We start from the raw sequence: 14,246 nt of genomic DNA on the forward strand, positions 1-14,246 counted from the left end.
GGTGCATCCTGAGGAAGGCAGAGTTATGAAACTGCAGGTTGGGGACAGGGGAAGGGCACCATTCAAGCCACCTATGGAGGGCTCCCTGGAGGAGAGTGGATGGCCACGGGCGGTCTGTGGGGTGGGGAGGAAAGGGGCCCCAAGCTTCCCTCTGCCCTCACTGAGCGTGACATTCTGAGAGACCCTGGGGCTTTAGTACAAAATGTGGGCCAAGTTCATCTGTCCACCAGAGCAGGTCTCTTGACTGCCACCATCTGTGGGTGGGGTGTGGTGGCGTGGGGGGATATGTGGGAGGGAGGCAGAAAGTGGCTGCTGAGTGTGACCAAGCACGTGCAAGGGGCACATAGCGTAAGCCCATCAGCCCACACACGCTTGCCCACTCTGGACCCTCCCTGACACCCTGCTCCATCCTTCCTCCCCTCTCCAATACCTTCTTCAGCATGGTTTCCTTTACTTCTCTGGCTGCGCCTCCTTCTCCAGCCTCTGTCGTGATCTTACTTCTCCCTAATGGACACCTTCTCCATGGGTGACTTCATCCACCCCAGGCTTCAGGCCTACATCTCAGCCCTTCAGTCTTCCCTGGGCTCCAGATCCAGCCTGGACGTCTGTCCCACACCCTACTCTGTCCCTCACCTCCCCGACACCTGCTCTTCCTCCTCAGGCTTTACTTCAACATGTAACTCCGTCTGGGACTTCCCTGGCGGTTCAGTGGTTAAGACTCCCCGCTTCCAGTGCAGGGCGCGCGTGTTCGATCCCTGGTCGGGGAATTAAGATATAACTCCATCATCAACCCATCTTCTGCGAGACATCCCCTGGCTTCTCCATTCTGATGCCTCACATCCAGCCAGCACAGGTCTGGGTCGATGTTATCTCCTACAAAGCTCCTGACTGAATGAATAAATGAATGAATGCGAGCTTGCTGGAGGCGGGGCCCGGCGGGGCAGCAACCGGACCGCTTGCAACCATAGAGCCCGCCCAGAGGCTGGCGCTAGAGTGGCCGCATGCGCTGCGGCGTGCGTCGCATTCTCTCGGAAGTCTTCCAGGGCGGAGGCGGAAACGGAAACCTACCGAGGGCCGAGGAGGAATCTTGCCGCGTGTGGAGGTTGCGTTTACCTGGTGAGCGGTTGTGGCGGGACCCCGGAAGGGTCAGCTCGGGGCGCCCTGGGTCGTGAGGGGTGGGGGCCGGAGGATTCGGGGCCGGAGAGTCTGGAGGCGCGGGGTGGGCGGCCCCGAGGGCTGAAGGCTGAGAGGGGTGGGGTCGCGGCGGGGCCTGATGCGCGGAGGCCGGGGGACTCGGACGCTGACCCGGACCCAGCGTCGAGGCCGGGGCACTCGGTTCCGGGAGAGGATCCGCTGGCCCTGAACTCCGGGCCCCGCAGTCCGTAGGCCTCATGGCGGTCCGAGCGTCGTTCGAGAACAACTGTGAGATCGGCTGCTTTGCCAAACTTACCAACACCTACTGCCTGGTGGCCATCGGAGGGTCAGAGAACTTCTACAGGTGCGGCGGGAGCCCCGGGCCCGCGGGCAGTGTGTGGGTGGGTGGCTGGGAGGGGGGCTTGGTGTCTGGGGCTCTGGCAGAGTGGGGGGTCAGGTCCCTCAGCCCCGTGACTACCGAGTCCATGTCCCTACAGTGTGTTCGAGGGCGAGCTTGCTGATAGCATCCCTGTGGTGCACGCTTCCATCGCTGGCTGCCGCATCATCGGGCGCATGTGTGTGGGTAAGCCAGCTGGAAGTCGCCGAGGGAGGGAGGGAGTCTCCCAGCGCCTTTAATTATACGCCTAGAAGGGACCCCGAGTGACCCGGGGATTTCCAGGCTTTCGTCCATTATCTCCAAGGACTACAGAATCCCTCAGGCCTGTGCCAGACCTGGTCTAAGTGTCAGCAGATCAGGGACAGCCTCTAGCAAAGGCTTCTGGATCACTGTAATTCACTTTGACACTTGTTTCAGCCCTTGTTCATGAAGACCCCGGGAAAGTAGGAATTATTGGCCCAATTTGATTGATGAGGAGGCTGAGACTCGAGGAACCCAAGTGACTCACCCAGTCCCACACCTAGTGTGGAGGAAAATTGGATTGTTCTCTCTCCTCGGCCACTGAGACTGGGCAAATTGCCTCCACTTTCTGAGCGTCCATTTCTGCCACTAAAAAATGGCAAGCTAAGATTCTGGGGCATACTGTTCAGTTATTCATTTAAATCTTAAATTCTCTGCCATGTACCCCTGTATCTTAGCACTGTTGACTCTGGCCATTGATCCTTTCTTTGAGCTGGATCTGTCTGCCTTTACTGCCACCCCTTATTTCTAGTTCTACTCGAATAGGAGTTTCTTCCTTTATTTTTTATCATAAGCCTGATGATCTTGGACTCTGAGTATTTTCTTAGTCAGGGAGAACGCCCTTATCCCTAACCATGACCTTTGGACTTGAAGCTAGTTCTTATGTAACTTAGCCTGACCTTTGTTGTTGGTTTTTGTTTTTTTTGTTTTTTTTTTAATGATGGGAGAAACTCATAGTTTGCAAGTTCAGAGTTGTGTCCTTGCAGAGTTAGGCAGAGGTTGAGTCACTGTTGTCACAGTGTAATTGTAGTTCATTCATGTTGCTGTGTACTGTGTTTTATGTAAGTATACCCCGGTGTATTAATTCATTCTGTTGACAGTGGGCATTTGGGTAGTTTTCAGTTTGGACTGTTATGAGTATTGCTGCTGTGTTTCTTAGTGAACAACTGTATGTATTTCTATTGGATATCTAATACCTAGGAGAGGAATGGCTGGGTATTCAATCTAGTAGATGATGCCACATAATTATCTGAAGTGGTTGCCCAATTTACACTCCTATTGGTTGCTCCAACACTTGGTATTGACATTCTTTTAAAAAATGTAGCCATTCTGGTAGGTATGGAGTGGTATTTCAGTTTTTAAGTAGCAAAATATACAACTGATGTCCAAGAGCCCTTCCTGTTAGTCCTGGTTCCCCCTAGTTGATGATGGCAAACTGGGCAGGATGTGTTGAGACAGACTCCTAGACCTTCTCTGGCCTGCCCAGTGGGACTCCTGGCCCCCCAGGTGTTGTACGGATCACTGGTTTGGAGGACTAGGGTCTGGGTCTGAAGCCTTCCTGGGGAAGCTAATTGGGCTGGGTTATATCCTCAGCCCCCAGGGCTCAGCAGGCATCTTGTGTACGTATGGTCCATCCTTGTCCCTCCTTCCCTAATTTGGGTCTTTCCAGGGAACAGGCATGGTCTCCTTGTGCCCAACAACACCACCGACCAGGAGCTACAACACATTCGCAACTGCCTCCCAGACTCAGTGCAGATCCGGCGGGTGGAGGAACGGCTCTCAGCTCTGGGCAATGTCACCACCTGCAATGACTATGTGGCCTTAATCCACCCAGACCTGGATAGGGTGAGGCAGCCCAGTATGGCGCAAGAGCCACAGAATGTTAGCCTAGTCAGTGGTTAGCCACTATTCTTTGCCTGTCAGGCAGGAATTAGGGGTATCTCTTGTGGTTTCTCTTTATACCTGGGGTCCTGCAGTTCAGACACTAGTTGAAATAGTGAATAGAAGCCCTCCACGGTGTGATCAGTGTCAGAAAGAAGCTAGGGAGTGTATTAATCCTTCAGAATCATGGAGTTGACCCATCTGGTCCTGCAGCCAGGGCTGGGAGAGAAGATTGACAGTTGAACTCCTGTGTGTGGGTTAGAGGGAAGGAGGGTGATGTGGACACCAGCCTCTGGCTCTTCATGGCTTGCAAGGGTATTAGGGGCTCCATCACTGGCCTGGACTCTGCTCTGAGCTGTATTCCCTCCTTTGTCTAAGTGAAGCTTCCATATGCAGCTACATAGCAGAGGAATGAGCTTAGGGAGTCATGCCCTGGGTGGGTCTGGGTGTGGAGGCCCTGGGTTCTTGAATCTGCTTGTTCTGGGCGCTGAGCACAGTACCTTTGGCTGACAGGAAACAGAAGAAATCCTGGCCGACGTGCTAAAGGTGGAAGTCTTCAGACAGACAGTGGCTGACCAGGTGCTGGTAGGAAGCTACTGTGTCTTCAGCAATCAGGGAGGGCTGGTACATCCCAAGACTTCAATTGAAGACCAGGATGAGCTGTCCTCTCTCCTTCAGGTCCCCCTTGTGGTAAGCAGTCCTGTCTCTGACCACTGTCTCCTGCTAGAGCAGATCCCTTTGCCCAGTATTTGGGAATCTAGGTTATTACCTGTCACAGTTTGGGGTTGGGGCTGAGGGTCAGGGAGCAGGGTTTAGGGAGAGTCCTCATGACTTTGACTGTTGGTGTCTTGACCACACTGAGCCGTCCCTTGGCAGGCGGGCACTGTGAACCGAGGCAGCGAGGTGATCGCCGCTGGGATGGTAGTGAATGACTGGTGTGCCTTCTGTGGCCTGGACACAACCAGCACAGAGCTGTCAGTGGTGGAGAGTGTTTTCAAGCTGAACGAAGCCAAGCCTAGCACCGTTGCTACCAGCATGAGGGATTCACTCATTGACAGGTACCTGGGCCTTTCTTCTTTTGAGGGGAGGGGAGGGAGGTGCCACCTGTATTGGGAGCCACACTGTATTCATCCTGGAGGGTTCTCCTCGCGTGTGAGGCCACATCCGCACACTGCTGAGCAGGCACAGGGTACAGTCCACAAGCATTGGTAGAGTATCTGCCCATCCCCATCTTTGAAGATGTTGGCTCAGTGTATCCCTTCTGTAGTCTGTCTTATTTTATCACTGACCACATTCTTTTGTAGTTTGTATCTGCCTGTGTGTCGGTGTCCCCAGCCAGTAGCCTGAGACAGGAAAGAACTTTTTACTGAGGGAAGGAGGGGAGGCTGCTTTTAGGAACTGAGGAGATCCAGGTGCCTGAGGGACTCGGGGGACATGGGGACTGCATCAAAATCACCATCATCTGGATTTTTGTGGGTTTAAAACAACAGTGGGTTCTTGGGCCCTAACCCTGGAGATGCTGGGGTGTTAGGCTCTAGAATGTCTTCCTTTGGAAGAGCAGCAGGTGCTGGATATTTAGTGCCCCTACCACCCTTAGGATGCTTCTCAAGGCAGCCATACCCAGCTAGCACAGGAGTCTTGATGAGGATAGAGCCCCCAGGGTAGAGCAAGTGCCCAGTAGCAGACTCCCTACTTACCAGGGGCAAAATTTCCCTTCATTTTCCCTCCATTCATTCAATCCCTGATGTTCATTAAACCCTATGGACTAGGCTCAGTGTGGGGTAGTTAGGCAACTTAGTGCTACATCCTGCCTCTGAGATGGACTTAGAGTGTAGCAGGGGAGAGAAGATGTAGTGGCCATATATAACTTAGCTGCCTTCAAAGAAGTAAAAGGTGCCTTTTGTGGCTTTGAAAGCTCCCACAAGATACTTTCTGGAATCCAGGAAGGTTTTGGGGAGGACAGATCATATAATCTGGGCTTCAGGGAATGAGTAGGTTATTGAATATGCAAAGATAGGGTGGGGTGTGAAGGGGAAAGGTTTTATTCCCAGTGTTGAGGGCTCTGAATGCCCATGTCAAGAAGTTTTGACTATGGGTGTTTTGACCTTTGGTCTGTGTTGGGATACTGGGCTCTTGGCATCACCCCTCAGATACTGATTCCCTCAGTTTGGTGTGGGAGCCAACCATGTGTGGTTGTTTTAATAATCTTTCCTGGGTGATTCTGATGAGGGCAGTTTGGAGCCCACGCTGACAAACTCTGCCATCAGCACTGGAGAGCAGTTGAAAGGGTCTGAACAGGAAAGTGGTACCAATGGTTTTGTCATCTGTTCAACAACTTTTTTTTGAACGCCTACTATGTGCCAGACAGTAGTGATGTAGTGATGAACAAAATATCCCTTCCTTTCCCTTCTGGAACATTGAACCTCATAAAGAAAACAGTACTTCAACATTAACCATTTAATTAAAGAACAGAACAAACAGAACTTCTTAGCAACCTAAGAACAGAAAGAAATTTCTGTCACCTGATAATTGTTACTGACTGAAAAACTACAGCAAATGTTGTATTTAATGGTGAAACTTCAGAAACTGCCAGGCAGAATTGCCTACAGTCAGCAGCACTGGTCAGCACTGCAGTTAGTTAAGAAATGGGTATTGGAAAAGAAGAGACAAAACTCATTAGCCATCTTTGGTTTTGAACCTGTTGAGTTTGAGGTGCCCATGAGACCTCACAAGGAAGGTGTCAGGTAGGTGATTAAGAAACATGCACTTCAGGGAGTTCCCTGGTGGTCCACTGGTTAGGACTCGGTGCTTTCACTCTGGAGGACCTGGTTGGGGAACTAAGATCCCGCAAGCTGTGAGGTGAGGCCAGAAAAAAAAGAGGAAATTTGTACTTCACTTTTATAATCACGCACGTGATTATCACCTCCAGGAAGAATGTTCTGGCCCCAGCCCTGCCACTAGAGGATTTGTGGCCTGGGCGTGTCCCTTCCCCTCTCTGAACCCTCTTGTTCCTTTGTCTGATGTCTGTTGGACTTGACCTGTGAGGCTCTGATCTATGATCAGTAATGATTTGAAGAAGTTAACTGAGTTCACCCACCTGAGTGGAGAAGGAGTTACTTTTAGTTTTTAAGCACTGAGAGTTCTAGACTGGATTGTGACTCGGTGGGAGCCGTGGAATCTGGAAGAGGCTGTGCGTGTGGCTCTTTGGGGCTGAGCTGGAACAGAGGTCCTGGGGTAAGAGTGGAGGCAAGCACCTTGAGAATGGAGGGTGAGCTGTGCTTTGTGAAGCACCTACTGACAACGCTCCTTCCTCTCTCTCTAGCCTCACCTGAGTCACTGTCCATGCTGTTCTGTGGGCTTCTGGCTCTGGAGTTTGGCTTCGTCTCCACATCCCACCCAGTCTGTCCTGGATGCTGGTAGGGCGGTGTCAGAGAACTCACCTGGACTCTGGCTGGATGCCCAGCCCGTCTTCACCTGTGTCCATCACCTGAATCTATAGTTACTGCAAAACTGCCACGTCATGCTGGCTGGCAGGTCCTATGGCTTCTGGCTGAGAGCTCTGTTGTCTGTGCCACTCCATTAAAGGGCAGCTTCTTCCAGCTGTTCTGAGTGTGTTATTTGGGGACCTCAGCCTACACTCAGCCTCCCACCATTGTTCCAGGGGAAAGGTGGGGTAGGATGCACACACACCCCTTAGTTCTACAGCCTCCCACTCCCCTCCCCCAGCATCAGGTAGGCGGCTTCATCACAGGGCAAGAGGAAGAAGCACGCTCCGCTGTACTTCTCCCATTTTCCACACAACTTCAGCCTCGTATTTTTGGCTTCAAAGGATGAGACTCTATTTTAACTCCCCTAGACTGGTGTGAGGATCCTGAAGGGCTCTGGGACACCTGCTACAGGGCAGTCTTGTCCTCTTTGACCCAGGGTGTATGGAGGTTGATGGCCTGGCTGCTAGGTGCCCAGGACAGCCACAGGCCTTTTCCCTTTAGGACAGGGGTACCCGTCAGCGGCCTGTGGCCTGTTAGGAACTGGGCCGCACAGCAGGAGGTGAGCAGCGGGCCAGGGAGCAAAGCTTCATCTGCTGCCGCCCATCGCCATCACTACCGCCTGACCCATCACCCTCCCCGCCATGGAAAAATTGTCTTCCAGGAAACCGGTCCCTGGTGCCAAAAGGGTCGGGGACCACTGCCTTAGGCCTTGGGAGGGTGCGGAGCCAGGCTGGAGAGGCGTGGGTTGCTGGGGCGGCTCCAAGTGTCTCCGAGCTGCTCGCAGAGCGGAACCCAGGACTCGGGGGCAGGTTTGGCCGGTTGCTGGTGGGTCGGATCGGCTTTGCTGGGCCACGCCCCTGGGTCCTGAAACCGTCTTCCCTGGCGCGGGGGGGCGGGGGTCCGTGCGCCGTGACGTCACGACGCCGGTGCCTCCGGACGCCGGTGCCTCCGGGCGCCGCTGCGCCGGCGACTGGGGCACGGAGGCTTTCGCTGGGCTCTTGCGGACCCGCGGCTCCGGCAGTGCGAGGTGAGGGGAGCGGCGGGCGGGCGGCCGGGCCGGGGCGGGGCGGGGCGGGGTGGTGCGCGGCCGGCCCGGCGCCTGACGGGCCTCTCCTCCTGCAGAACATGGGCGCTCAGCTGGGCGGTGGCCAGGGCGCCGCGCAGCCGGCACAGCCGGCGCAGCCGCAGCCGCCGCCGCAACCCCAGCCGCCGCCGCAGCCCCAGCCCCAGCCCCCGCCCCAGCCTGCGGCGCCCGAGGGCCCTGGGCGGCCCGGGCCAGAGCCCGGTCCCTGGGGGCCGCTGGACGACGTGCGCTTCCTCATCGCCTGCACCTCTTGGTACTGACTCGCCGCCCTCTGCTGTGACCGCCCGCCGCCTCCGGTCAGGCCCTTGTCGTCTCTCCGCACCTGCCCCCACCCCGGAGACGCGCGGAGAGTCGGGGAGCCCGCGGGGGACTGGAAGGAAGCCCCCTCGGCAGCCTCGCCTTGGGGCACCGCCTCGCCTCTGGCCCCTCCCGCCACCCCAGCTTTGTTCGCTTCTCAGCCTGCGCCCAGGCCGGCTCCGACCTTCCTGTTCATCCCCACCCCACAGTTTCTCCAGCCGTGTGGGTCCCGGGGCAGCCTTCCCGGTCACTGGCTTCCAGAACCAGGCCAGGGCTCTTGGTAAGAAGACTCCAAGGCTGCTGACCTAACCTCACCTCGTTTTTCCCTGTTGCCAAGAACTGGACCCTTGTTTTTGTCCCTGGTCATGGCACCATGTGCCTTGACTTCAGAAAAGACCTTGCCGCAGTGAACCTGCCCTTACCTCTCCTGGGAGAGGTTGCTCTGCCGTCCTGGGTGCCACCCTGCCATTATTCGCCTGTATTTCTGGGACCCCAGTAACAGAGGGCCTCCAGGGCCGGCCTTTTGGAGAGAGGAGGCATCTGATTTTTGGGCCCGCACGTGAGATGCGTGGGGCAGCTCCCAGACACCCTAAAGCACCCTGTCTCCCAGGAGCTTCTTAAGGCCACCCAGAATCTGATCCTTGTTCCCACATCCCAGGAAAATGACACGCTCTGTATTTTTGTTTTATTTAGAAATGATTTAAAAAACATTATACAAAGGCTGATCAGTTTAAAATGTGACTGACACTGAAATGCTGTGATGTTCCCCAGACTGAGGGGAAGCTGGGCTCTAGGGCCCCCAGTGCTTTGCCCCTCTGTCTGCTCTGTCCTGGGATGATGGACAAACAGATGACCACAAGGCAGGAGAATCCATCATTGGAAGCCTCCAGGCTGAGCCCTCTCTGGGCCTGGCCCTGCATCCCTCACATCTGCAGCCTGGGCTGCCTGCCTCCATCTCCTGCTCTTTCTCAGCTGACCTCGGTAGTACCAGGAGCCAGTGGGGAACCTGGGGGGCCTAGAGCTTTCAAGAAGTGAGAGCACCAACCTGAGGAGTGGAGAGGGACTGGGAAGGGGAGAAGGGAGGCCAAGAAAAGACGGATAAAAGAGACACTTCTGATCTCATCTTGGACCCTAGAGGGGTCCACAGGTGGGGACCCAAGGCCCAGCAAGCCCACTGGATGGCCTGGGCAGGCAACAGCCTCCCTGTGCTTCATTTGAGGGCACAGTGAGAGTTATCCTTGGCCTCCCAGGGCCTACGTGAGTTACATGTGAGTGGACAGGGGTGAGCTAATAAAGTGCTTTGCAAAGTATAAAACACTGTACAAACCTATGAATCACTAATATCTCCACAGTTGTTCCCCACCCGCCCCAGGGAGCCCGCCCTTGGCCAAAATGAGAAAAAACAGAAGGATGATGACAGGGAACACAGTGGACCCATATAGGTGTCTCTGGGTCGAGAGAGATTTTGCTCAGGACAGCTCCCAGAGTCCCTGTCTGCTACAAGTTAAGCAGACCCAAAGCCCAGAGGCCACAGGGTGGGGGGCAAGGCCCATGCAGGCTCAGAGGCCCTGCCAGCACCCTGAAGACTGACACCGCCTCATGGATTTGGCAGAGAGCCAGTGGACGTGGTCAAACCTATTGGTCCTGCCTCCAGCTCCTTAGTGACAAGCAGGGCTGCCTCTTACTGGATTGGAGTGAGGCGAGCCCTAGGAATTCCTGCCAGAGGCAGTGAAGGGTGGGCCCCAGGTTTGGGTCCATTACCAGTTGCGGGTGCCTTTTTCCGAAGAGCAGTGTAGGGTGATGGGCCCAGAGAGCTGGGTTAGCAAGGGCCAAGCTCGTGGTATGAACACTGCTTCTGGGCTGAGAGATTAAGTTGGTCTCAGGGTAACTAGGGGTGTGTGCTCTGAGCACTTCCAAAGGCTGCCCTGGGTCTCTTACCCCAAGGCCATGAAAGTGTTGGCCTGGAGCTATTTCTGTCTCACCTAATTAGTCAGGCTGAGCCCAGAGGGGGACTGGGGACTTGAGGGGATGGGGAGAGGGACAGGAGAGTGGAGGACAGCTACAAACTCAGATTAGCCTCCAGAGATGGGGTCATCTCCTGCTCCAGCCCTTTAGCCTCATCAGCAGGGCCCAGCTCCTGGGGTGTCTGGGCACTCGAGTGGCCTTAACAGCACCTTGGTCCCTATCGCTGGGGGGGCGCTGGCCTCATCACCAAGACAGTCACCTCTAATTCACCTAAAGCCTCAAGCAGCCTTTGCAGAATGGGACTTTAACCAATAGTGACAGGACGTTGAAATATTCACGACGTGACAACTGGGTCCTTGTCAGACCCAGCTGGGCCACAGCCCTGCCTGCAGCTTGTGGCCCTACATCCCGGGTCTCAGAGGAGACCCTGATGTGTGGAGCAGGTTTCCTGAGGGATCTGCTGTTACCAGCAGGGGAAACCAAGTCTCGTTGCCCACTGTGTCGGCAGCCGGGGTCCTGTAGCCTTGGAGGACAGTGGGGTAGGGGTGGGGGGGACATCTGACCAGCAGGTGTTGGCAATGGGGGACCAGGACTGGTGGCATCTCCCAGGTGGGGCTGAGCGCGCTAGTGCTGGCTTCCACAGAAGGTGCTGGGTCCAGCCAGGTGTGGTGCTGTGGTGCCTCACGGACACCACAGGGCGCAGTGACCGTGGGGCCTCCTCCTGGCATGCTCCCCGCCTCCTGATGGGCCTGGCCTATTCCCTTGAGTAGGGAGCAGTTTAACCAGGACAGAAGGCTGGCAGCTGGGTGCCAGACACCTGCTCTGGGGCACAGCCGCCATCACTCCCTGCCCCCTGCCTAGGCCAATGCACCACCACTTCAGCTCCATGACCCCTGGCCTAGGGCCCTGCTGGCCCCGGTGGGCAGTGGCCAGAGCTGCCCCGCAGACCCTGGTGAGGAAGGGCCTGGCTGGCCAGACCGAGTGGACAGTGAGGGCTCTGGGCTGCTCACACCCACTCCTGGACTGGCCGCTTATAGTAGGTGACGGGCTGAGGGCCTGCCTTGTTCTTGAACTGGAAGATGGTGTAGACCAGCACCAGGATGCAGAGGGACAGGATGCAGGGGATGACCACGGCCACCGCGTTCACGGAGCCTGGCACGTCGTTGATGGTCACCATGATGTCCACGTCGTCCTGGGGCAGCCGCCGCTCTTTGCGCCGCTCCGCCTCCTTCTGGTTGCAGCCCATCCAGTCACGCAGGATGTTACGCGGGTACCCTGGCTCCACGCTAAGTTTCTGGTTGTCAAACTTCCAGTAGTCCCGGCCCTTGTAGAAGTAGGTGTAATCTGCAGAAACACGGCCCAGCATCAGCCTCCCAGACGCTTCCCTGCACCTGCACTGGGCCAGCATGAGAGGGCACCGGGTGCTGCGGCAGCGTGGACGAGGGGCGCCTCTCCCACCCGGGAGGAGTCCAGGAAGAGCTCCGAAAGGCGGGTGGGCACGTGGGGTGGTGGGAGCAGCATGTTGGGACTCTTGGAGATGGGAGGCGTGTGAGAGGCATGTGGTGCTTGGCACACCCTGCAAATAGTGTGGCTGGTCATGGAATATGACCCTCCCAGCTGCAGAGAGGCACTAGGGACCTGGAGCTGCCCACCCTGTCATCTCAAAGGTGCTGGGAAGCCACTGAGGGGCTTGAAGTAGAATTGTGCATTTTGTGCTTCCCAGACAGGACCCTTCTCAGCCTGGGGTCTCAGCTCTGCCAGACTGTGCCCATAGCCTCTCCCCTCCCCATGAGACTCAGACCAAGCACCCAGCTTAGGGCTTGGACAGCACTGTCTCCATAGCTCTAGGGCTGAGCCAGCTCCTGCCTGCGCCAAGGGAGGCAGGGACCAAGGTTTCTTCTGTCAACTGCGGACACCACCTCTTTGCAATTATCGTGGATTTTTTTGGCTTGGCAACGTGACTTCACGACACAGACTGCAGGGTCACTGGGACTCTGCTGGGGGAGGGGCTGGAAGGAAAGGAGGCAGCAGAGCTTGGCAGCCACCACAAGGCTCCCTGCAGCAGCCTTATCGCCCCACAGACGCAAAGCAACTCACTCACTCTCCTATTGGCCAGCTCCCCACCTTGGCTAGGACTTTCACTGGCTAAAGCTCTTGATGTCACCTGTCTCTGAGGCTCCCCAGAAAGTGAGACCATGTGTGTCAAGCATCAGGTACACAGGAGAGCCACCAAACAGCATCTCTGTCCCTGTGGCTGCTAGCTTTCTTGCTGGTGACGTCTCCTTGGAGAGCCCTTCCTGATGACCCTCCCCCACATAGCCCTCTGCCTAGATGCTCTCTCACAAATGCTTTCCCATATTGTATTTGTTGCCACCTTGTTTTTCTGCCTCTGGACTGGGAGCCAGGGATGCAATGCAAGTCTTGTTCCAAGCTCCATCCCCAGCCCTCCCACACAACCTGGCCCTCAGTAATTATTGCGCAGTGAATGAATGACTCCCGTCATTCCACAAAAACTAAGACGACCCAAGAAGATGATGATAACAGCTAAAGTTTACATGGCATGGGCCAGTTGCTCTACATAATTTATCTTACTTAATCCTAGGAGGTAGGTGCCATCATTATCCCCATTTTATAGATGAAGAAACTGAGGAAACAAGTGATTTGCCCAGACTCATAGTAAGTAGCGGAGGTGGGATATGAAACCAGCCAGGCTGGCTCCAGACTCTGTGCTTTTGACCAGATGAGCAGAGATGGATTCAACAAACATTCATGAATACGCACTCTGCACCTGGAAAGTCACAGCCTCTCTTCTTGAGAAGCTTCTAGTCTGGTGTGGGGAGAGGCTGTGAGTCAGCCTGGCCTCCAGGAGGAGCTTAGGGAGTGTCTCAAAAATAAAAAGGGCTTCTCTCTCTTATCTTCAAGCCCTGTGGAAAAGCACCTTTGAACCACCACATCCATCATTTCAGATCTGGTAACTCGAGGAACTCCTAGAGTACACCCGAGGACCACTGTTTGAGAGGTGCTGTCTGAGACAATGAAGTCAGCCTATGAAAACATCTCTCAATTGCGAATGATCCCTACAGATGAGAAATTGTGACTTGGCACCTGGTAAGGGAGGATTAATTTACTGTGTGAACATGGGTGGATATGAGGCAGTTGTCTTTGCCACCAGACGGTGTTTCTCAAACCTGTATACCCTGAGAGTATGCCCATGGGCCCCGATGAGACCCAGATGAAATCAGACCCCCCCGCCTAAAACATATGGGCTCTTACGTACATCCTTCCTTGCTGATGAAGGCCCCTTGGGGAGCCTGGGGGATGCCCTTCCACACGGTGATGGGCTTGGGGTAGCCAGGGTCCGTGGCCCGCCGCTCCTCGCTGTAGCGCCAGTACCGCTCGCCTTTGAAAAAGTAGGTCTTGCCCACAGGTTCCCAGCGCAGAGCTGTGTCAATGCCTTCTCGGGGCAGACAGCTGCCCAGCTCCCCCAGGCTGTGGGGGTACCCAGGCTCCACCGTCACCTCCTTAAACACCCAGTACTTGTCACCTGTGGCCAAGAGGAACCCAGGATTAGCCTTCCCTGGTCATTCAGTGCTGGAGGTTGTGGGTAGAGCCACTTGCCCAGCATCTAATGGGACCGAAGTCATTCATGGAGCCAGTGCCAGCGGGGAACAGCTCTAGGCAGGCTTGATCCCTGTGGCGGGGGAGGCTGAGGCCCCTTGGCCCAGGCAGAGCTTAGGGGGGCAAAAAGCCAGAATCCAGTCTCAGATCCTGGGCGACTCGCCCCACGCTGCCCAGGCTCTGTGCCCCACCCTCTTTTCCTTTCATGTGACTTGCTCCTTTCTCCTTTCTGGGAGACTTCAGCCTCTCATGGTTTCACACACACTAGTACTCCCCCCACCTTCCACCAGTGACACCCAGCTCTGAGGCTGTGGCCCACTGCCAGGCTCCCAGTGGACCCGGGCACCAGGCCCAGGACCCG

At 55.7% G+C, this 14,246-nt stretch overlaps 3 protein-coding genes across 4 annotated transcripts in view; 2 read left to right on the forward strand and 1 right to left on the reverse strand.

Moving 5' to 3' along the window:
* The first annotated feature begins 143 nt into the window (after positions 1 to 143).
* Positions 144 to 7,030, forward strand: EIF6 (eukaryotic translation initiation factor 6). Its single transcript, XM_057701863.1, is given in 9 exon segments — positions 144 to 997; positions 999 to 1,091; positions 1,093 to 1,116; positions 1,380 to 1,498; positions 1,632 to 1,717; positions 3,222 to 3,397; positions 3,947 to 4,123; positions 4,310 to 4,491; positions 6,756 to 7,030. Coding segments are annotated over 9 exon segments (960 nt in total). The 5' UTR covers positions 144 to 904; the 3' UTR covers positions 6,766 to 7,030.
* Positions 7,031 to 7,732: 702 nt separating this feature from the next.
* Positions 7,733 to 9,617, forward strand: MMP24OS (MMP24 opposite strand). The gene is made up of 2 exons (XM_057703225.1): positions 7,733 to 7,948; positions 8,044 to 9,617. The coding sequence occupies exon 2, from the start codon at positions 8,047 to 8,049 to the stop codon at positions 8,263 to 8,265; it is 219 nt and encodes a 72-aa protein (XP_057559208.1). The 5' UTR covers positions 7,733 to 7,948; positions 8,044 to 8,046; the 3' UTR covers positions 8,266 to 9,617.
* Positions 8,974 to 14,246, reverse strand: part of MMP24 (matrix metallopeptidase 24) — a 43,658-nt gene continuing 38,385 nt past the window's right edge. For both annotated transcript variants that reach the window (XM_057703223.1, XM_057703224.1), the window contains 2 exons: positions 13,545 to 13,811; positions 8,974 to 11,611 (listed from right to left, as the gene is read on the reverse strand). In XM_057703223.1, the coding sequence (XP_057559206.1) occupies positions 11,274 to 11,611; positions 13,545 to 13,811 (605 nt within the window). In that variant the 3' untranslated portion in view covers positions 8,974 to 11,273. The remainder of the gene's footprint in view (positions 11,612 to 13,544; positions 13,812 to 14,246) is intronic.

The sequence above is a fragment of the Hippopotamus amphibius genome, chromosome 12, assembly GCF_030028045.1.
Source record: "Hippopotamus amphibius kiboko isolate mHipAmp2 chromosome 12, mHipAmp2.hap2, whole genome shotgun sequence".
NCBI lineage: Eukaryota > Metazoa > Chordata > Mammalia > Artiodactyla > Hippopotamidae > Hippopotamus > Hippopotamus amphibius.